This window comes from Thamnophis elegans, chromosome 2 (genome assembly GCF_009769535.1).
Source record: "Thamnophis elegans isolate rThaEle1 chromosome 2, rThaEle1.pri, whole genome shotgun sequence".
Classification (NCBI taxonomy): Eukaryota; Metazoa; Chordata; class Lepidosauria; order Squamata; family Colubridae; genus Thamnophis; species Thamnophis elegans.
Window position 1 is genome coordinate 109736797 of NC_045542.1, and position 23641 is coordinate 109760437.

The 23641-nt window shown below is 37.6% G+C and overlaps 1 protein-coding gene across 1 annotated transcript in view; it reads right to left on the reverse strand.

The window, feature by feature from the left end:
* LOC116523993 (EF-hand and coiled-coil domain-containing protein 1-like) overlaps positions 1 to 23641 on the reverse strand; it is a 35921-nt gene that overhangs the window by 7438 nt on the left and 4842 nt on the right. Inside the window, exons 2-8 of the mRNA XM_032239087.1 lie at positions 21999 to 22009; positions 21344 to 21486; positions 13637 to 13772; positions 12700 to 12865; positions 8476 to 8529; positions 5609 to 5767; positions 496 to 565 (exon numbers count right to left, since the gene is read on the reverse strand). Coding sequence (XP_032094978.1) covers positions 496 to 565; positions 5609 to 5767; positions 8476 to 8529; positions 12700 to 12865; positions 13637 to 13772; positions 21344 to 21486; positions 21999 to 22009 — 739 coding nt within the window. The remainder of the gene's footprint in view (positions 1 to 495; positions 566 to 5608; positions 5768 to 8475; positions 8530 to 12699; positions 12866 to 13636; positions 13773 to 21343; positions 21487 to 21998; positions 22010 to 23641) is intronic.

The following is a 23641-nucleotide window of genomic DNA, read 5'->3' on the forward strand; positions in this document are numbered from 1 at the left end:
TTTACCAACTAAATAAATTACAAGATGTCTGTCCATCCCTGAAGGTAGTATTAGATGTTTTCAGACACTATCCGCAAACCATCACCATATCACCAGCTATTCATTCCTCTTGTAGAGTTGTCTTTTCTCACCCAATTTCTTGCCTCATTAGAAAATTATAATCTGGGTTCAAAAGAGTGAGTGCTTTTTGTTTTTTGGTCTGTGCCTGGACTCACTGAAATCCTTTCTTAGCTTAATTGATAGCTACTAGGATGAATTAGACGTCAAGAATCTCTCTTTCCCTCCCTCCCCCTTTCCTCCCTTTCTCTCTTTCGTCTCTAAATTTTTAATAGCATTAACTATCTACTATCTAACCATATTGATCAACCATTTCTGAGCATCAACATATCTAATATATTGGAGCTAATTCTCTCATCTGGAAAAGTTTCCTGATAACCATTGGTCTTGCCAGCCAAACTGTGAGGTTCAGTACCAAAGGTTACTGTACTTTCTTACCATGTTGGGAGTCACAGCAGGATTCCAAAGTGTTCAGTAAGATTTTCCCCAAGGTACGCTTAGAAATGTTCTTCAAAACATAAAACAATATTAGGGAGTTTTATCTGCACATGTCAATACTGAAATATATTAACGATTGTCTTCCAAAAACTAAAATTCACCCCCAGTGTATCCATTGGATTTACTTTTGATGTCCTTTATGATGAACAAACAAGTGGGTAATTAAGAGAAATTGTATACATCAACAGTACAAATATATCAAATCAGATCAGATAAGAGACAAAGAGAATAACAGAATATAAACAGATGATGAATGTGCAAAACATATTCCACAAGATAGCTAGATATTGTCGTAACACAAAATGCTTGTAGCTGCAAAACAAGACAGATATACATTGTTTACCCAACAGAAGACAGTTTGGATTTTATTTTCATGTCCTCTGTGTATTCCATATTTCCCTTTTTCATGATGGATAGTATTAGTCAGACTATCAACCTGTGTACATGGTCAGCTTTGTAGTTCTACATAGTATCAAAAAGAATGGGTAGGCTCAATACAATGTACAGGTAACAACTTGGTCTTCATTTGTCAGTCATGTGAGCAAAGCATAAAAAATTGGTCATGGAGAGGTGAAAGGAAGAAAGGATGAGATGCAGACACACTGTACTAAATGACAATAAATTATATAGTACATATTTTGGGACCAGAGAGATGTGCATGATACAGAAATCCTTGAAAAATAGTTTTGATTTCTGGGTGTCTGATTTTCTAGCCCTTAGGCATTGGAGTAACTGTATTCATTCATGAAAGCTAAATTTATATTTTACTGTTATTTTTAATTACATATATTTAAGTTTCATCTTTCTTCTAATAGTTGGTCACCTTCAAAATTAAGTAAAGGTTTTGTCTCTGTGAGATTGAGCTCAACTCATAGGCTCTATTTCACTCTTCCATGTTTGAAATATTGTATATTGTTATATAGATTCTTAAACTCTGCAGGAGATATTCTTAACATCCAGGACAAGGAGTGGTAAGTCATCATATTATTACCACTTAGAGCCATGATGTATGATAACGTACAAGATCAGAGTAATATTTTCACTGTGGTGTTATGTATCGGTTGATGTATTGCTTAAAGAATGGTTTCCAACAAGGTGATGGACAATGAGAATGTAATGATATATTTTTTCCAATCATAATCACTCATAGCACTTTATTAAGTTATCCATTATTAGATTTTGACTGACTCAAGGAGCAAGCATTGCCACTGGCGAGTATAGAAGGAAGTTAATGTAATAGGAGAATGCTACTATATATATTCATAAGAGTTATTAACAGAATTGGAGCATCAAATCAGCCTAATTTTAGCTATCAGATCAACTCTCATTAGATGTAACTACATTCATAATAAAAAGGGGCCTTAAATGCAATTTAGAAACAAAAGAGAAGAAGCAGATACAGTGCAGGTAAATTTAGTAAACTGTATTTTTTTTATTATTATGATATCTTGTTTCTAAGACAGCTGTTTTCTTTTCTCCACAGCAAACAAGAAAAACCCTTTAAATATCAAAGTCATCATATATACATGTATTTATCTATTATGCCATTCCTTTTCAGGGAAAGCAATGTTATGTAGAGTACAGAAAAGTAACAAAAGAGTAAGTCTTTATTAGAGTCACAGGATAAGAAAAAGGAACATTGCTAAAGCTATCTTCCAATATCTCAGAGGCTACCACAAAGAAGATGGAGCAAAGCTATTCTCCAAAGCACCTGAGGGCAGGACAAGAAGCAATGGGTGGAAACTAATCAAGGAAGAAGCAACTTAGAACTAAGGAGAAATTTCCTGACAGAGCAATTAATCAGTGGAACAATTTACCATATTTTTCGGAGTATAAGACTCACCAAGGTTTTGATGAGGCAAATTTTAAAAAAAAGTAGGTAGGCAGATAGAGGAATAGAGAGGGAGAGAAAGAGAGAAAAATACAGTAGGTAGGTAGGGCGAAAGACAGAGTAGTTAGACAGGTAGTTAGGTAACTAAAGGGATAGAGAGAGAGAAATAGAGAGAGAGAAATAGAGAGATAGAGAAATACAGTAGGTAAGTAGGAAGAGAGAGAGAGAGTAGGTAGGTTGGTAGGTAGAGGGATAGAGAGAGAGAAATAGAGAGAGAAATACAGTAGATAGGTAGGGAGAGAGAGAGTGTAGGTCGGTAGGTAGGTAGATAGAGAGAAATAGAAAGAGATAGAGAAATACAGTAGGTAGGTAGGTAGGGAGAGAGAGAGAGTAGGTAGGTAGGTAGATGTTTCCAGGTGTATTTATCCATGTGCTGGAGAAGGAAATCGCTGACAATCTGTAGCACCTAAGACTTTGTTTCTGCTGGCACAGCACTTGATCAATGTAATTCTCATCAATCAGTTAAAGAGCTTTCCAAAAGGAAAAAAAAAGTTTTTGCACTCTGCAAACTTCCCCAAAACAGCCCGTTTTAAAAAAAAGCATGAATAGCCTTGGGCGGGGAGGCTTGCAGAGTGCTCCTTGGGGGTAGGGGGGCAAAAACGAGCAAAAATGGCCCATTTTTTGTGAAAACGGACCTGTTTTTTGTAAAAAATATATGCATGCATAGCCTTATGGAGGTTTATAGATTGCTGCTGGGGGCTGAGGTGGCAAAAATGGCCTGTTTTTCACTCATTTCTGCCCTCCCCAGCCCCCAGGAGCTCTCTGAAAGCCTCCATTAGGCTCTGCACGGCCATTTTGGGGAAGGGGCGGGGCTTCAGGCGGCAAAAAATACTGTATTCAATGTATAAGATGCATCCCAGATTTTCAGCCTCTTTTTTAAGGAAAAAAGGTACCTCTTATACTCTGAAAAATATAATAGTTCCCGAAGTTGTAAATGGTCCAATACTGGAAGTATTTAAGAACAGATTGGACAACTATTTGTCTGAAATGATATAGGTATGGTGGACCTATGGCACTTGCGCCAGAGGTGGCACAGAGAGCCCTCTATGTGGGCACGCACACCGTCGCTAGCTGCTCTTCTGGTTTTTGGCCAACACATACATGCCAGCCAGTTGGTCTTCGTGGGTGCTAGAGCACCGGAAAATGGCAGAGTGTTTTTCTGACTGTTTTCAGGATTGTTTTCAGGCCAAAAATGGCCTGAAAAACGGCCTGAAAAAAGCACCCCAAATGGCCAAAAGCAGTAAAAAAACAGGCACACACATGTCGGCCAGCTGGTCTTCAGGTTTCCGGAGCTCCGGCACGTGCATGCGCACCGGCCAGCTGGTCTTTGGGTTTCTGGTGCTCCGGCGTGCATGCATGTGCGTTCCAGTTTGGATACTCGGTGCCGAAAAGGTTTGCCACCACTGGTATAAGATTTCCTGCCTGAGCAGGGTTTTGGACTAAAAGACCTTTAAGGCCCCTTCCAGCTCTGTTATTCTATTCTATTCTATTCTATTCTATTCTATTCTATTCTATTCTATTCTACTCTATCCCATATTTAAAAGTATTCTGTTTCTTCCTTTTATCTTAACTGTCAATCTATCCATCTCAGCACATTCTAATATTTTTTTTATTACACTTTCATCTGTCAGGACCTCATCATTTTTCCATTGTTAGCAGTTAGACTTATATACCGTTTATAGGGCTTTCAGCCCTCTCTAAGTGGTTTACAGAGTCGGCATATTGCCCCCACAGTCTGGGTCCTCATTTTACCCACCTCGGAAGGATGGAAGGCTGAGTCAACCCTGAGCCAGTGAGATTTGAACCGCCGAGCTGCAGAACTAGCAGTCAGCTGAAGTGGCCGCAGTACTGCACCCTAACCACTGTGCCACCTCAGCTTTTTGTGCAAACACTATTCTTGCTGCCATTACTACATGCAAAATTAAATATGTACTCCCTTTATTATACTGTTCTGGTAGTATCCCCAGTATAAATATTTCTGGTTTCAAATCTATGCGTTGTTTTATCATTTTTTTTCTAACCAAGTATGTATTTTAGTCCAGTATTTTTTTGATTTTGGGCATGTCCACCACACATGATAATATGAACCTGGTGTCTGATTACATTTCCAACATTCACCTGATACATTTTCAAACATCTTAGCTAACCTCACTGGTAGTAAATGCCATATATAAAACATTTTATATAGATTTTCCTTATAGGCTGTTGACATTGTTAATTTACAGTTTCTATCCCACAATTTCTGCCATTTGTCTTATTCTATTGAGTGACCAAAGTTTTTAGCCCATCTTATCGTTGTTTCTTTCACATGCTCTTCTTCCATTCTATAAGTAGCTATAAAAATTTTAAATTAATTTTTATCTGTCCCTAGTAATATCTGGTCTAGTGCTGTTGGTTCTTTATAGATACATTCTTGCATCTTTCTCATATTATTCTTTCTATTACATTTGTGAAGCTGATCAAGCCTACCCCTTAGGAGTGCTAATAGCAAAGTTATTTTTGGTTTTTTTTAAAAAGCAAAAGGCAAAAATGCTGCATCTCTTACTGCTAATTTTCAGGTATGAAATGTGTGTGTTTGTGTGTGTGCATGAGTGCATGAAATAATTCTATGACTATTTTTCTTCTGTACTGTTTTAGTTTTGCTCATTTATCTTATTTAACCATAAATGGCATTTTCTTCCCCTATATAATGTAACCGTAGCTGTAAAATAACCCATGTTAAAAAGATACCTTTATTGTGTTTCACATTGCAGATCAATATGAGAGAGAATGATTTGCTCAAAGCCACCAAGAGAATTCACGGCTGAAGTAAGATTTGCATCCGAAGCTCAAAGCAGTAATTCTACACAAAGTCAAGGGCTCTCAAAAGGAAAAATATTAACAGCTATCTTAGACAAGTGTAAAGCTCTCCTAGCTGTAAATTGCAGAGAGAGCCTGAATATGTGTAATAGAAAGTTTGTTTACCTGCATGCTCAGGTTTTCCTTTTCTAAGTTACCTACCTACAACTGAGCTTTTTTACATCGGCTCAGTATGAAAAAGTCTGTCTATTGAAGACCATACAGAAAACTACATACATTGTCTACCCATACTGAGTAATAGCATCTTGTTGTTTCTTCCATTATTTTGGGTTTTGTTTGTTTGTTTTGTTTTTGTTTTCTTACCAGATCCCGGAGTTGCTGAAGCAGCTGTAAAACATCCAAGAGTTTTTCTTCCACCAGTGACAGCCTTACTCTCTCTGTTTCCAACATCTGGAATTCCATCTTCATCAGCTCAGATTCTTCCGCATTCTGGTGTATTTCCCCCAGCAATGGATCTTTTGTCTAGACAACGGATGACATAAAAAGTATTGCCTAGCTTCTCTGCCTGACACTGTGGTAGATGCCTCAGAAGTTGGGTCTTTAAATTAATTTTACTAAATGGAATGTGTCAGTGAAAAATACAGTCAGTAGGATGTGTGCACAGATATGTGATTTTTCTATTTTATTGATATCTTGCTGACTATTTGAGGTAGTTAGGATCAGCTGGGGATTTTAAATGCTGCGATTCCAAATATATTTTCTACATGCACATATAATTTCCAAGGAAAGCAATATACACAAAATTGCCTGCTACCATTAATTCTATTTCACAGCTTCATTGCCCCTATAAATCCGAAGTTCTCATTGAAACCATAATAAAATATTTCTCCTTCAACCATGACTGTTTCAGAATCACCTTATTAAATGCAGACCAAGCTGCACTTCTCTGAAAACCCCTTGATTACTTCAAATGTATCATTTGATGTGTCATAATCCAAGGCCTATTCTCTGCCAGAACAATGTGCAATACACAGAGTAACAGATGTAGGTTATAGAAAAGAAGATCCCAGCTGTACGTTAGAAAAAAAAATCCTTCCCCTAAGAACAGTTTGAATATAAAACTAATCATTCAGAGAGGAAGTAGACTTTCCTTTCATTTTGACCAAGGTGTGGCTGGCAAGCCATTTGTCAGGGATTCTTTGATTTGGCTCAATCGATATAAATATGGTCCCTTTCAACTCTATTATTTTACTAAGCAGAAGAGGAAATATTTGCTTCAGTTTGTTTTCATGCCCAAGTAATTATAACTGAATGACTGGCTACAAGGTATAGTGCATATGGTTGATGCAAAGTTAACATTAAGCATACAGGCAAATATTTCTTAGTTTGAAAATTCTTACTCAGTGATTCCAATATTTTTTCTTTGTCACCAATGTATAAAATGCATTCAATATTATGGTCTTAAGAGAGATGCAATTCTTAAGTTTCATTTGGCAAAATGATTTATAAATTGGTGGTCTTCTGGATGGAAATTTGGAACAATGTTGTGTGGTGAAATCACTGACTGAAAAAGAGGGTGCCTCTCTGGGGAGAGTAAAAAGACATTCCAACTTGTAGTTAGTTTGAGGAGAAAACATCTGGAACAAACCCTTAGGTTGTTTCCAAGAAAAGGCAGATCATCTGGCAAGATTCTTGTAACATAGGCAATCAGCAATAAAGTATCTATTTGGACCAATTTAGGGAGTGGTTCTGATTACATGCATCTGACATACTGTCATATTAAACAGGTAAACATTTCAATCAAAGAGAATGCAATGCTTACCATTCCTTTTCTATTGATTTAGAGAATATCAGAAGTGCTACCATATTAGAATACTGAACATAAAAATAAAATTGAGATTCAACTCAATTACCTAATAAATCAATGTGTTATTCACTCATATCCCTTCACATAGTTAAGGTCATTCTGGTTATTGTGAAAAACCTCTGACCTTCCAGATATTCAGCTTCATCATCCCAGCCATCATAAATTTTTTCGTTGGGTTATAAATGTTTGCTTGTAAATATGCCCTCTTCAGCAAACGTCTCAGAAAATGTTACTGCAAAATTTCCCCTTTTGTGTTCAGTCCATCTTATTGCTTTTTGGTGGTTCTAAAGGAGTGTGTGAGAGGAAGAGTAATGGTGCACTGCCTACTAGAGGCTTCTTAAATAACCGCTTTTAAGAGACCCCATGACAGATTCTGTGCCTGGGGGAGGAGGGGCCTAAATGCATAGTTTCCTGACATTATTTTATTTTTATTTTTTTTAAATAATGGTGTATGCTACTCTGCTATTTGAAAAAGGAGGAAAAAAATAATTAGAGGAACCCAGTAATTAAAGCCCCAATACCTCCAATTTGGAACACAAAGCATCGAGGCCATTAAGAGATGTTATTTAAGGAACAATAAGGATGTTATTCATGGCTAATCTTCCTTCTGTATGGCAGAAGAGATGCAAAATTTCTAAGCGCTGCACATTGTACAGAATCTAATTATAATCTAATATTGAGCAATTGAGATAACTAATAAATTGACTAAATAATCTAACAGATTTTGTCTGAAAATGACTGTGGTCTGAATTATACCTAATGAATTCTGATTACTGTAATATTAAGCAGCTTCATTTACTAAGGAGAAATTTTAAACATGGAAATATCTAAAATGGTGAAGATACTCTCACAAGGCTTGTAGCATATCATGTAAATGAGTCCTACTAAGTTGACAACAACTAACATTTGATTTTATTTATATAAATTTATTTATAAAATTTATATGCTGCCCAATCCTGAAGGACTCCAGGCAGCTTACAAAAAAGAGAGAGAGAGAGAGAAAAAGAAAAAAACGGTTTAAAATCCCAACACTACATACATTCATTCTAATTGGGGCTGGACCTCAACAGTGAGTTCAACAGCCCCAGGCCTGCCGGAACAGCCAGGTTTTTACAGTGAAATGAACAGTGTTGGGTTGCAAATATTTTTACTACTTGTTCGGGTGTGCTCCCACGTGCGCTTGCACACACAATGCTTCTGTGAATGTGCAGAAGTGTTCGGGCAGGTGGGCCTTCTGCCGCCGCTACTATCAGTTTGGCTGAACCGGGCTGAACTGGGCGCAACCCACCACTGACTATGAAGGCATAATGAATCTACTGTATGCACTTATTGTAGTGCTCATCTGTTGGCATTATACAATTACTGCAACACTTGGGCTATTAGCTAGTTTTGTTCCAAAGCTATCTTTATGAATGACCTAAAAGATGGAATGGAAAACATGCTGGTTAGATTTATAAATGACACCAAGATGGGGATTTGTCCTTCAAGGACAAAATCACAAAATGACTTTGACATTCCTGCACTGGAATGGGGTGTTGGATTAGACGACCTATACAAATCCTTTACAATTCATACATGGTATGATTACATTACTGGGATTAATGTAAGAAAGAACATCCTATAGATTAAGATTCTATTGATGCATTGGCCGAAATATTATAGTCTGCCAAGCAGGTAGATTTCCCAGCTTAAATGTTTATTTGCTATCTGACTCCGTGCTTACATTTTAACAATTCAGACTAAGCCTGCTTTGCTGTAACAAGCAATAAGAACCTTGCTGCATTCCTTACATATTATCACTCTCCGCAGTTGCTTGTAGCAAACAGAGGTCTAATCCATTGTCTTTTTTTTTACACTGCACTTTAAAACAAAACTTCCTAAGGCATACATTTTACATTTTCCAGTCCTTGTAAATGTTGTACAATTTATTTGTCAAACAAAAATGAGAACAATAATAAGAGAATCAAAATACAATGACAGGGACAATAGGCACATTAGTGCACTTCTGCACACACACCCCTCTATTGACCACTTAAGTGTGAAGTAAGGACCACGGAAGTCAATTTGTGACTGAAACTATGAAAAATTGTAGCTGAGACATTTGAATAAGGTAGGGCATTCCAGACTTTGACAACTCTATTGCAGAAATCATATTTTTTACAGTCAAGTTTAGAACAATTTACATTGAGTTTAAAATGGTTCCTCGCACACGTATTATTGCGATTAAAACAGAAAAAAGTCATTTACAGGTAAAACATTTTTTATTCAATATTTAAGTCTGTTCGCAAGCGACTCAGTTCTAAGTTATCCAAATTGAGAATTTCGAGCCTAGTAACATAAGAAATTATATTGTGTACAGAAGAGTGCAAGACTTTTCTCGTAAAGTACTTTTGAACCTGCTCGATTGTACGGATGTCAGCTACCTATAGGTTGGGGATTCCAAACAGTCGAACAATACTCTAAGAGGGTCTAGCATAAGCTCTAATTAGCAATACAGTATTTCCAGAAAAAAAGCTTCACAAAATTAAGTTTACAACTCTCAATGCTTTTTTTTTTTAGCAACGCTGTTACAGTGAGCTACAATATTATTGCAGTTCCAACCATATCCGGAATCCTTTGAGAGAGTGTTATCCGAGTGTGTAATAGTTTAGGATCCATCCAGAATTTCTTTAACATAGCTACTTAATTTTATCCAGAGCTACAGTATAATATATTTGAATTGGCTAAATGGCAGCATCGGCTGCAAGTTAAGATTAAGATTAAGATTTAGTTTATTTGTATGCCCCCCTTCTCTGGGAGGGACTCAGGGCGGCAAACAACTCAAAGGGGGGAAAAGGGAATATAAAACACAATACACATGTTTAAAATAAACAAGAATCATACAACCATACAAGTCGAGAGGGGAGGGGAACTCATCAACCCCAGGCCTGCCGGCACAACTCTGATTCTAAAATAAAGTCATCTTCTAACTTCCAGAAAAATCTGCCATATGGTAAGATGACATAGTCTCCCTAAACAATTAAATGTGTTATTTAAATTCCTATATCCATAGTCCTTTTGGTAACAAAAAAAGCACATAAATAATTGCTTGCTCTTGTCAGTCATAACATTACCACCATCTGATCAGCAGCCTGGTTTAGACATTATTTTTCTTTCCTCAGACAACAATGAACTGGGGTAGATTATTTTCACTACAATTCAACATCTTGTTCCTGTCTTCCCGGCTAACAACATTCTTGTAATCATCAGCATTGGCTTCCTTACAACACACACGCCTGTATCCAAAGTAAGACTGAAATGTGCAATATTATTCCAGAATGTTCTATTTCTTTCTGTCCATTTTTTCTTTGTTAGATAAACAAATGTAACAAGAAGATTTTCAACATGTATCTCATGATTGCAAGCACATTGGGTCTCTGCATTTTGCCCCAATAAGAAAACTGCTAAGAAATTCTGCAAAAGATTCCCATGAGCTTATTACATTGGGTTTGAACGCAGCCTCAATTATTTTCTTGATTAACACTATAAATGTGCTGCAATTAATGTATAGGCTGCTATTTTCCAACTTTAAAACTCCTTTGGAATATGCAGTAACACTATAGGCTGGTTTTCAATGTGCTTCATTATCGTTAAGTCTAAACCAATCCCTTGTCTACATTAAGATTATCTAAATCAGGAGTCAGCAAACTGCGGCTCTGGAGCCGCATGTGGCTCTTTCCTCCCTCTGCTGCGGCTCCATTACTGGTCGGTGCCACAATTTTGAGAGGAACTTCCAGTGAGGGGGGGGGGGAAGCACAGTGTGCCAGGAGAAGACTCTATGGCAAGACTCTATGGCAAGGGTTTTCCAGTTGTCTTCACAATTGATAGGGCTTTCGGTTATGACAGGTAGAGGAAAAAGTATGCCGCGCTAGGAGGAGACTCTATGGTGAGGGAACTGAACTTCTGGTCAGCTCCAGAATTGAACGGGTGGCTTCCGGTTAGGACCTTTGTGGCTCCCGGTGTTTTCTGTGGGAAATTGGTCCAAATGGCTCTTTGAATGTTTAAGTTTGCCGACCCCCTCATCTAAATCCTTGTAAAAGCTTTTCCAATGTTCATGTATCTATACACTAGAAAATGACTGCTTACAGTTAATTCCTTATACAGAGAAGGCACATGACGTGGTCAATGACTAAGTATATTTCAGCAAAAGTCAGATATCTATTCCACAGGCAACATTTTGTAATTCTAGGTTTAGAGTTTACTAATGATTACTTCAATATATCATCTGTTATCTGACACCTTCATTAAAATTTCTTTGCAAAATAGTTCTCTAACTGCAGCTCTTTATTGAAATACACTTAAAAAGGAAACAAAGCAAATGGCTCTTTTCATCTTCTAGCTTTTGTAAAAACATAGAAGATGAAAAAGATTGGATCAATTATTGATTCTTTCAGGTGTCCATTATTCTTGATGCCTGGAGTTTAAATGACTTCTAGTTTGCTTCTTTTTATATACTTCTTTCTAAGACTTGGGGTTTTATGTACAACTAAACCTGCTATGCCACTTAGATGCACAATTAACTTGAAATATTCGTGTTAGTGTATCTATTCAGATCTCAGATGTTCAGAGATCTAGAGATGTTTAGAAGATAGTTCTAGAAATGTAAAAAGGTCTACCACTTGGCAAATCAAATAATTATTTCAATTTCCTCAGGATATGAACTATGCCTCATAATAGCACAGAATAGATAAAATACTAAAGAAAGGAAGGGAAGGTCTAAAGTAGCAATTGGGAAGTTGCTAATTCCACTCATAAATGGGTTTTCCATTTATAGAAATATTAACAGCATAAAATTGGAGGAGGTGGAATTTGTAATGGAAGAAAGGAACGTAGTTACTCTTACAATGAAATATATACTTTTCATTTATGTACAAATGTACATTTGCAATAAACATGCAGTATGAACCACAATGCTAGTATGGTATACGACCAAGCTAGGCAACTATGCCCATCAGTGGTGGGTTTCAATTTATTTTACAACCGGTTTGCTCATGTGTGTGCATGCACGAGCGATGCTACTGCGCATGTGCAGAAGCGTCTGGGCAGGTGGGCAGAGCCTCCCACCGCCCCCCCCCTACAGGTTCGCCCGATCTGGGGCGAACCAGCAGAAACCCACCTCTGATGCCCATCTAGATGCTATCAGATAGAAAATCATGCTATCCCTCACTCTATCAACTGGAGATGATTAGTTGTGTTCTGATGACATATAGATGTACCCTGCTTCCCATACTTTAACAGAACACAATTTTTAAAGGCTTGTTCACCAAGAAATAGTAAATAGATGAACTGTATAAGAGTCCATGGAATTATGCGCTGCAATTAAAGAATTGCATAAGAACTGAGCTTTCAGGGGATGAAAGCTGAACTCTATCACAGCTAAGTCTTCTTGTTCTGAAATGTGCAGGTAATATCAGTGAAAGTATCTTTTGATCAAATTTAAGCAGGTCTGATAAGAAAAAGAAATTCTGAAATATGCAGCCCTTGTAATAAGTACCCACAAATTGGAAATAATTTCCTCCTGAAAAGACAGAATATGAAATGAATTTACCTCTTCCATATTTGTTTCCAGAGCTTTTTCTTCTTGCCTTTTCATTTGAAAGTCATCTTTTAATTTTGAGAGTTGTTGGATTAATTCCACAACGGAGTTTTCATGGCCACAGCTACTGGGGTTTCCAAAGGATGACCACAGATGCTTCAGCATTGTGTCATCACACCTAGAGAGAGAAACATTCTGGTCACTTCTTTTCTCTGTCCTAGTAGTCTAATTATATGCAATATTAAGATATTCGGAGGTAAAAACCTCCTAATATGGGCAGCTATATAAATTGGTTTAATAAATAAATCGCTTCCAAAATTTTCTCAAGGAAATTGCCTGCAATCAACAATGATTTGAAGGCACAAACATAAAAAGGGACAATTACTAATAAATCCTACATATGCCTGCTCCAGACAGGTAAGTTTTCTCCTAACAACAGTAATTGGGACCAGCAAGTCTACTGCTAAGTGACAGAGTTGTAAAGTGTGATGTCATGTTGACTTACAACAGCAGTTACTGTTGTTAGGTATATCCTATGCATTTGCAGCATCTTGTGGTCATTTGATTGTCATGTGTGACCTCCAGCCAGCTTCTCCATTTCTGAAGACGGCACTGAAGATCACAAATGGTGATCACATGACTACAGGATGCTGCAACTGTTGTGATTGCAAGCTGGTTGCCAAGCATCTAAATCACAATTATGTGACCATAGGCATTCTGTGATGGCCACTAGAAGGAATGGCAGTAGCTCTCCCATTCATCACTGTTGTAATTTTCAGCAGTTGCTGAACAAGTGGTGGCTGAGCGAGGACTATCTGCATAACCATATCACATATTTCAAAGCAAGTCTACCTGTAATATTTTTGCTATGCCACACAACAGCATTTTCAGAAAAAAATAGCAAGGACAAAAGTTGCAACTATGACTTCACATAGACACTGAGACGTACCCGCTATTGCAACAAGGAAATCTAGCTAAGAGCTTCTTTACTTCAGCCATTTGGGTTTGCTGGTCGCCTATCCATTTCTCTTCCTCTTCATCAGATGCAGCCTGGCCTTCCACAGAACGAAACATCTGATCTTCCACTGGAAAGAAAGAACGACAACCCTCCAAATAAGTCAATCACTATTACCATCATATTCAAGTAGCATTTTTTAAATCCAGTTTAAGAAAAAAACAATTTTGGGAATAATTAGTTCAAATACTACAGTAATTCATTGCCAAACAAAAAGGACCTCTTTCTTTATCATCTGCTACTTTATATACCTTATATCAAGGGTCCCCAAACCCCTGGAATGTGACCCAGTGTTGAGCCATGGAAACAATAGGAGAGTGCATATAAAGCTTTATTTATAAAAGATGTGAGTCTCACTTGCCATCTTCAAGCTGGATTTTGGGCTTAAAGTGTGATCGGAGCTGCCGTCTTTCTACAAATCTTGGTGGGGGTGTATGGAGTGGGTGTATGGAGTGCTGGCTTTGTTTCAGTAAGTGGAATGATTGGTTGTGTGGTTGTATCTTAATTGGTAGATTGGTGCTGATTGGTGCTGGCTGTGTGTCTATTATTGTTTCGTGTTGTAATGGCCTGGGTGGTGGGTGGGTCTCATTTGTTGACTAGGGCTGGTTTCCATATGTCTGGTAGGCGGGAGGTATCATCATGTTTATTCATGTTGTGGGGATGTTTCTCTATTTCGATAGCTTCCATAATTATTCTCTTGTTGAAGTGTTCAGTTTTGGAGATTAACCTGGTTCCTTCAAAATTAATTTCATGTCCTGTAGCTTTAAGGTGCTAGAAAAGGGAGGAAGTTTTTTTCTTTTTTTCTAACTGCGTTCTTGTGTTCTGCGATGCGAGCATTTATTCTCCTATTAGTTTGTCCAATGTATGTGGCAGGGCAGATTTTGCATGGTATTTCGTAGACTCTTTGGTTTTCTAGCTGGATCTTGTCTTTGGGGTTTCTTAAGATGTTGTCTATTTTTGGGTCAGTGCTGAAGGCTGTCTTGATATTGTCCTTGTGGAGAATTTTGCTGATTTTATCTGTGGTGCCTTTGATGTAAGGGAGGAGGGCGATGCCGTTGTCCTGTTCTGTGTCTCGGTTCTTGGGGGGGGGGGAAGTCTCCCTTTTGATTAGGTTGGTAATTGTTTTTCTTTGGAATCTGTTGGAGATTAATACGTTTGTGAGAGTGTGTAATTCAGTTTTCAGGTGGTCTTTGACTGAGAATTCTAAGTGCTACAACGGACACCTCTCTCCCCCCCACCCCAAATTAGGTTCATCTTATCTGTGGATAGAGTTATCTTTGAGCATATATAGTAACACCTTTTTTTTAAAAAAAGAACTCATATATCCTGTATATACAGTATTTGCATATAGGTCGAACTGTGGATAAGCTGACTCTTGAATTTGAACCAAAATATGATGAAAATGTGGATCAGCAACTGGTAGCGTGCTTTGCATGGTATTTGAACATATAGGAGATGTATGGCATATGTCATTTTCTACCACAAATTGAAATAAAGAATAGTTCCAAGAACATGTTAATTAGTTGTTAATGTTATTTTTTTTTCAGTAGGCACATTTCCATATGATAAACTTCAGCCTTACTTACTGAAGATCCTATCAAATGCCCTGCACTATTCCTCTCTTTCTTTTGGAAATATATTTGCCTCACTTTTTCTTCGATCATTAGTAACTCAACCTTTGAGCTAATCCTCCTCATAATCGAACAAATTAGGAATATATCACTCTATGTCTAATTATGTAATTTATAATCTAAGTTTCTTCTTATTTTCTATGGTTGTAGAATTTAGACTTGGGTACTATGACCCCTAAATAAAAAGTGAGTTATCTTTGAAGACATGCTTTGCAGAATATCTATGTTTGGTCCTCTATAAAGAATCAAGTTTCCTTTCTTAAGGAGCATAACCTTTATCGATAAAAGGAAAACAACTGTTAGGGTTATATATAGTATCTTTCTTTATTAAACCTTGTTAATCCCCAACAGTGTAGCCAACCATTGCACACAAAGGGCTGTCTTGTGCTTTCCTCTTAAGCAAATTTGTGTGTACAACTATATAAAAAGAAAAAAAAGGAGGAAAGTAGTATATTAAAGTGAAAATCAATTTTACCTGGAACTTTTGTTAAAGTGTGTTTCTGAACTTGCACAGTTGCATGAGCAACATCCTGACCAGAAATAATCCTATAGTTACAGGAAAGCCTGGGGATTAGCAAAGGCTAAATGGAAAAAGTGGTCTGGAGGAAGGAATGAAGAGAGCCTTTAAGAGTATCGACATAAGGTGGAGCAAAGGAGAGAAGTGAGAGACAGTTTGTATAGTGGTTAAGGTATCAGGTTAGACTAGGAGTTCCCAATCTTGGTAACTTTAAGAAATGTGAACTTCTAGAAATTTTGGGAGTTGAAGTCCATGTGTCTTAAAGTTGCCAAGATTGGGAATCTCTGGCCTACAATAGAAACCAGGAGACTGAGTTCTAGTTCTGCCTTAGACCCAAAGCCAGCTCAATGACTTTAGGCCAGTCATTTTCTCTCAGCCCTAGGAAGAAACCAATGCCTAATCACTTATGAAATATTGCCAAAGAAAAGTGCGGAGACTCACTCCCTTCACACACACACACACACACACACACACACACACACACACACACACACACAAAAAGGTTAAGCTAGTTCAACCTTTTGGTTGTGGAGATGGTGAACCAAAGGCAAAGATAGGAAAGGAACTGATATAAGATGCAAGGAAAATGGGGGCAAGATCTTGGAGGAGGGGTGTCTCATGTTCAGAGGGCAAAGTTGATTTTCTACCAGCTGTTTATGGCATGTAGGCAGACAAAGAGGATTTATTTTGGCACTAATATCATGTACTTGAAACACTCAGCCAGAGAAAATGAAGTGCTTTAGGCTACGGCAGTCTTTTTAATCAGATTTCCAGAGTACATTTGCAAGGGAGAGGAATATTGGTTGAATAATTTAAACAATTGTCTGTTTTATTGACACAAATTTCTTCACAAACTTCATTTGTAAAGACTGCTGCTAGCTATTATTCACACATTTGTTGCAGGCAGCTATTTTGCAAGCGGAGGTGTCAGTTTTTCCTGTTAATCACTGTTATGTGGTACTAGGAGCATAAAACACAGCCTTTTTAAAAGACTTCTGCTCAAGCTGGTTGATTATTTTCTTCTAATGTCTTTGTAAAATCAAGTATCTCTTTAACTGGAAGATTGTTTTTTTTTTAAGTTGGGTTTTCCTTCTGAGGTAACAGATAAGGCATGTTATTTTGTATTGTCTCCCTTTTTGGTATTTGCGAAAAGAGGTTAGCAAAAAATACAATTTCCCAATGGGACTTTTCATATTGCTCTACAAATATTGTTGCTTCTAATGCTGTGACAATGGCTGAATGCTTTCCATTTGGTCCAGCAGAGGGCACTGTGGTAAAACCCAAAATAAAGAAAATGCCCATCAGATGACAAGCTTAGCAAAGAATGTCTTGGGAACAAAGTTGTCCTTCTCTTATACAATAACAAAACTGGTGTGTATGTGTGTGTGTGTGTGTGTGTGTGTAATGTGAGCTCTAATTAAGTGAAGAAGACAATCCACTGTTAGTAAAATGCTTATTTCCCAACATTAGTTCAAACGCAGTTGCCTCATATATCCATGTTCTTTGTATAAGCTTTCAACTTCAAGGCTTTCCTTTGAACATAATCATTTGTCCCAAATGATTAATTAATAAGCAGATGCAGTATCTATCCAGCTGTAAGAATCAGAGTCACTGTGGGATTTGTGCAATATATTAAGAAGCAAACAATAGGGGATGGAGGAGGGGGGGGGGTTAGTATTGTCTCTTTTAAATGTTGCTTTTGTACAAGCTTTGGACCTAGTTTAAACCACATCAAACCTTAAGCTTAAATTTGGTGGTTATTTGATGCAACAGAAGAGATAGCGCTTCTGGCTTCTTTCAGTTACGCTGCTGGTGCTGGGGTACACAGATGCACTCATGTCTGAAACCAAAGACAAGCCTTTAAAGAAGAAAATGATCTAAGATCAAAGCTCCTTGTGAAGATATAGGGAGTGCACACAGGTAGGCATAAGGAAGTAAAGGTATTTACCCTGTTTTTTTCCATCTTTGCTCATGATCTTATAAAGGAAACTTCTGTCCTAAATTCGTCTTGGATGTTTGTTAGAAGCATGTATTCTTAAACCTTTAATATTTTAATCTCTGTCATCTAAAACTAAAATTCGGTCTTTTGCAATTCTTGCAACACACACACACACACACACGCGCACACACACACATATACACACACAGAAAGAGAGAGAGCGAGAGCGCCCATGGGGAGAACATGTGTGTCTTTCACACTAAATGAAAGCTGGTTCTAAATAGATTCATGCACTTAGTCATTACTCTACTGTTTTGCAATTAAATTAATAATTAGATCAGTTCATTTAAGCAATACGTCTGCAAGGAAAAACAAAGTCCAGTTGCCTTTTGAAAAAGCATCTTTGGGACAACCATGATATGGATGACTGAGAATCTCCATAGACTGTAGGATATAAAATTACCTGGTGGTTCCATGCCCAGGGGAAGGATAAGGAGTGGTTCAGGATCTCATGGCCATGGTAGCAGTCATGCTTATTCCAGGTCATACTTGGTCCAACTCAGAGAAGTGGGTTTGTGATCTGAAGGTGGAAGTCATTTCCATCCATAATTTGCCATTGTGAAATTATTTTCTGTCTCACTTCTGCAGGGCAATAGGAGCAGTTAAGGTGGTCTGTCCCAGATGGGTGAATTTGCATTTAGTCCAGCAGTGCTGGATAATTTTTGCTCCATTCTCTTTTAGGAGGAGTAGATAACTGGGACTCAGAAAGTCTAGAAAGAAACTGGTCATCTAGATCTCTGCCAGTCATATTTCAGGCCAAGCATAAGACAGAAGTTGCGCTGATCATTCATCTACATGATCTATACCTAGACCTTGACTAAGGCAGTACATCTCTTCTGGTTCAGGTAGATTTATCAGTAATATTTGATAACATTGTAAGGACTGGATGCTGAAGACACTATTTTTCAGTGGTTCCAAGTCTTCCCAAGTAGATGTTACACAGTATGATAATTGGGGAAGAGGGCTTGACTGTTTCGCCACAATCTTCTGAACAGTTGTCCCAGTTATTATGGGGATCATTTTCTTCTTGCTGAATCATTCTGCATTCTGCATTTGAGCTAGGAAGCATGCTGCAGGATTCCCAGCCATGTGAAACTCAGTGGAAAGAGAACCAAGTGGCTAGACAACTATAGATTGCCCTTCAATGTAAGGAAACTCCCTGTCCCTATTAATCTTCTGAAAAGAAATTATGCTCTTTCATCAGGCTTTAGGCCATAATGTACAATGGGGACTGCTATCATTATATGTTTTTATTGGTTATATTTATTACATTTTCAAAGTCTTTATGACTATGTTGCTTATCATTTTTTCATTTTACTTTACTTTTTTAACCTGCCCAAAGTCTTACGATGAAGCACCATAGAAATTATGTAAAATAAAATATAAATAAATAATCGATGAAGTACAAATTTAAATCAATTAGAAAAAGTTTTAAAAAATCAAATTACTATATTTTTCAGAGTATAAGATGAACCTTTTTCCCTCAAAAAAGAGATGAAAATCTGGGTGCATCTTATACACTGAATGCAGCATTTTTGGCCTCCCGAAACCCTGCCCCCTTTGCAAAAATGCCCATGCATAGCCTTTAGGATGCTTCCATGGTGCTCCTGCAGGATGGGGAGGGCAAAAATGAGCAAAAAACGGCCTATTTTTTGCTCATTTTTGCCTCTCCCCAGTCCCCAGGAGCACTCTACAAGCTTCTTAAAGGCTACGCACACCTTTGTTTTTTACAAAATTGAGCCCTTTTTTTGCAAAAAAAAAAGGGGGGGCTGTTTTTGGGAGGTCTGCAGAGTGCAAAAACTTTTTTTCTTCAAAATCTTGGTGTGCCTTATACTCCCTGTGCATCTTATACTCCGAAAAATCCAGTAAAATAAGTTTTAAAAACTTCAGCTTCATGACTACATATCTGAGTACATTTTTCATAATCTTGGAGGATAAACTGGAATTCTTTCTAACAAACATTCCAAACATTTCTATGTAGAAGACTTCAATAACAGCTAATTGTGTGAAAAATATCCTGTTCTGGGTATGGAACATTTGTTCCATTTTTCTTCCAGAATGTGCTAGTTCAGCCATTCCAGGGGATGAACTAGTAGTTTTCCAGAAGTAAACCTTCTGGAATAGGAAACGCTCTACAGTGTTTACTGTAAGATCAAATGTACAGAAATGATTAACCAATTATCCTTAAATCTGACCATTTTTAAAGCAGGAACAAACAGGAACACAATGGAAAACACTCTGGCCCCTTTAAGAGACCCAGGTAAAACTTTTCCATTTAAATTCAATTGATGGCTTCTGCTTTTTTTTTTTTTTGTTATCCTGCAATGGCTGATTTACCTTTACGGAAGATTTTATAAAGGTAAAAGAAAGCAAAACTGCTGTGCCTTTTTGATTTGTGTTTTTTTAAAAAAGAATTAATCCAAATGCTATTTTTATATCTTTCTAGTTCTGCTAAAAAGGAAAGATTAAATGAATCTGATATATGAATTAAAATTAGCCCTGCAGTGCATGCCATCCTATTAGAAAGTCTTACCACGTTGTTGTGTTTATAGTATTGGCTGAGGCACCATATGTTCACTGCTATAAAATCATTTCAAAGAAAAAAAAAGTCACAGTTTCCATAATAAAGTTTTCCATAACAGCATGAGACCATTAAAAACATAGCCAACATATTCTGAGGAGACTCTTGAGGGTGGAGCATTTATTTTTACCCCCAATTATCCTCCTGAGGTTTTCTTTGAATCCTCTATTCTGACCTAGGCTTCCTGAGACAGCATAAATCACACTCTTAGTCCCAAAAACCCTCTTTTTATTTAAACGGCTGTGAATTATATTCATTCTCAGACCATAATGAGCCAGAGTCCGACAGATACCGACAGTCCGACCATAATGAGCCAGAGTCCGACAGATACCTGCCACAGTCTTTCAGGGTAATGCTGATAAGCACCCACCTTTATCTCCCTTGAAATGCTGCCAGAGACCTAATTGCCAATTAGTTTTGCAAGACCAAACAGAGCACAGAGTCACACAGAGCTTCTCAGAGTTTGAACCAACCAGAATGAACAAAATTGCTTCCTGCAAAGGCTCACATTGGTTTGCTCCTCTTTTAGGTCTTATGGGAGGGGCCAATCATCTCCAAGCCTTACTCCCGAGTCGCCCTTTTTGTCTGAATTGTTCTTGCCTTCTGGAAGCTCTGTGCATGCACACAGTAGGAACAGGCTCACACTGTTCTTCTGCCTCACTGATGTCAGATTCCTAAGACTCCAGAGGCAGCACATAACTACCAGAGGGCCCTGGCCCCCTCTCTGCCTCCGATGCAGAGCCCTCATCCGAGCCTTCCTCAGACTCCACGACTGGCCCATGTTCCTCCCCAACCTCTTCACTGTCTGACTCTGCTGCCAGCTTCATAGGCCACCAGCGGACCACAACATCCTCACCCTTGAGGTTCTTTTCCACTAAAGTTCTCTGTAATAAAATTTTTATCCCCTTCCTACCATTTTCCAATACTCCTGCACCACCAGTTGGTGAACGTCTATCTTGCTGGGCAAGTGATAAGCTATCTTGTCCTTCCAGAGGTACATTTGTCTTCTGTTCTGAGTTGCTTTGTGAAGGAACTGGGCACTTTAAGACCTCTGATCTGGAAAAAAAAAGACAAACCGACAAAATAAACCAACTAGCAAGAAATCCAAATCAAGAATAAAAATTTAAGTATGGCCTATTTTTTTCTTACCATCAAAGGACTTCACTTTCATTAATAATGTTATTTAAAGTCTTGGACTAGAAGTCTCTTCCCACCCTAGATTTTGATAGCTTGCATACATCTTTAAAAAAACCTATTTCTGTCCTCCTTAAATGCCCTATCAAATAAGTTTGCTGGTGTCTATTCAATAGATAGGCATGCTTGCTGCCAAGTTATGAATATATCCCCTTCAGCCAGATATATTTCTCCCCTTACCTTTAAATGACTTACTTATCTACTTAAAATGAAAGTGAGCCAATTGACAGTTTAGAAATGTAGTTTAATATATTAATTCAGAACATGGCTGTCTGAAAGTTGTCTGGCCACTCATGCTGGCTAGACAAATACTATTGCAACACAATCCCAGTTATTCTAGAGCAACTTATGAATTGTTTAAGCAGAAAATTTACCTGTATGTGATCTGTGATTACAATTCAAAAACCTGAAATTTAATTCTATGAACATTTCCTTCATTTTTTCTTAATGAAGTCGATGTTTAATAAATAAGTAAAAATATACAGATGTTCTAACTCAAGTAAAATATTAATTACTGGTATTCACAATTAATGATAACTAGCTCAGACTGGATCCATCCTTTACTAGTATTTCAAATTTCAAAGACAACTGTTTACTAGGTATCTCAAATTATATCCTGAGGTAAGAAATCCACATTTTTAAACCAATGTGGATAAATCTCTTTCTACAAGATTTATTTAACATAGATAAGAGAAGCAAAATGTTGATTCTAAAAAAAATTCTATTTAAAGGGGGGGGGGGGAAGCATTCCAAGAAAGAAACTAGAATATGCTCAAAGGAAACTGATCCTATGGAGACATAGAGGATAACAACATTTTCAATTATTTACATTTAAATAATTTGTAAAACATAATAATGATGTAAATTATTTACACATAGATAAATAAAAACAAATGTACAGTACATAGTTTTCTATAAACTGTATATGTTCTTTTAAGGTCTAATTCAGGCTCTCACAACAGTCATTAACCCTGTCCATGCACTCAAACCATCCAATGTAAATCATAGAACTCTGGATTGCCCCCAAATAAGAAGGTGTCTTCTGGGCAACATATTTCAGAGGGAGGGGATGCTTTCCTGTCTTGAAACTCTCCTTGTAAAGGAAGGAGAGTGGTTTTGTTTTAATAAAGTGTTTTAACTTTTTACTTCAAATGTAAAAACAAACGCTGCCATTCTCACAGAAGCCTCTACTTTTGGCCCTTTTTCATTAGCATTCAGAGAACCTATGATAAACAGTGAAGAAGACTGGACAAGCACCATGTCTGTGTATAGCAAAGACAAGGACAGCAAAGGAAGGAAGGGTCACTCCCAGGAGTCTGGGAAGGGCATATGTCTTGCAATGCTTTGTAACAAGGTTTCCATGGAGAAATTATTTATTTATTTATCAATTTTCTTGAAACCCCCTTCTCCCTTACAGAGGGGCTCTATGAGAATGTTGAACAACAGACTTTATTCATTTCAAAGCTTTTCCCAGGAAGATAATAGGAAGCCTGAGAGAAAATCTATAAGCAGAGGTGACCCGGTAGATTGGGACCACAATATAATGTCTGTGACTAATTGCTTTTTAATTAAGGCTCTTTTAAATGGCACCAAAACATTTTAACTACAATTAATTTGAAGCAACAGCTTCTATCACTTAAAATTAAAGGAGTTAGCAGAGTTAGCAGAACTGGATAAAAAACTGTATTTACACATAAGTGCATGTGTTTACAAGGTCTCAGACTATGGGGTGATTAGCAAAGATATCTGCCAAGGGATGCCTACTTCAAACATCTGCATCATGTGTTGTTTGTAGTCCTTCCAATATCTCCAAGTGGAGAAAGCATGGAGAAGAAAGAACAAAGAGAGGGATCAACCTGTTTTCTAAAGCACCTGAAGACAGGACTAGAAACTAATCAAGGAGAGATCCAAGCTAGAACTAATGAGAAGTTTGCTGACAGGGAGAACAATTGATCAGTGCAACCGGTTGCCTTCAGAGGTTGTGGATAGTCCATCACTGGAAGTTTTAAAGAAGAGA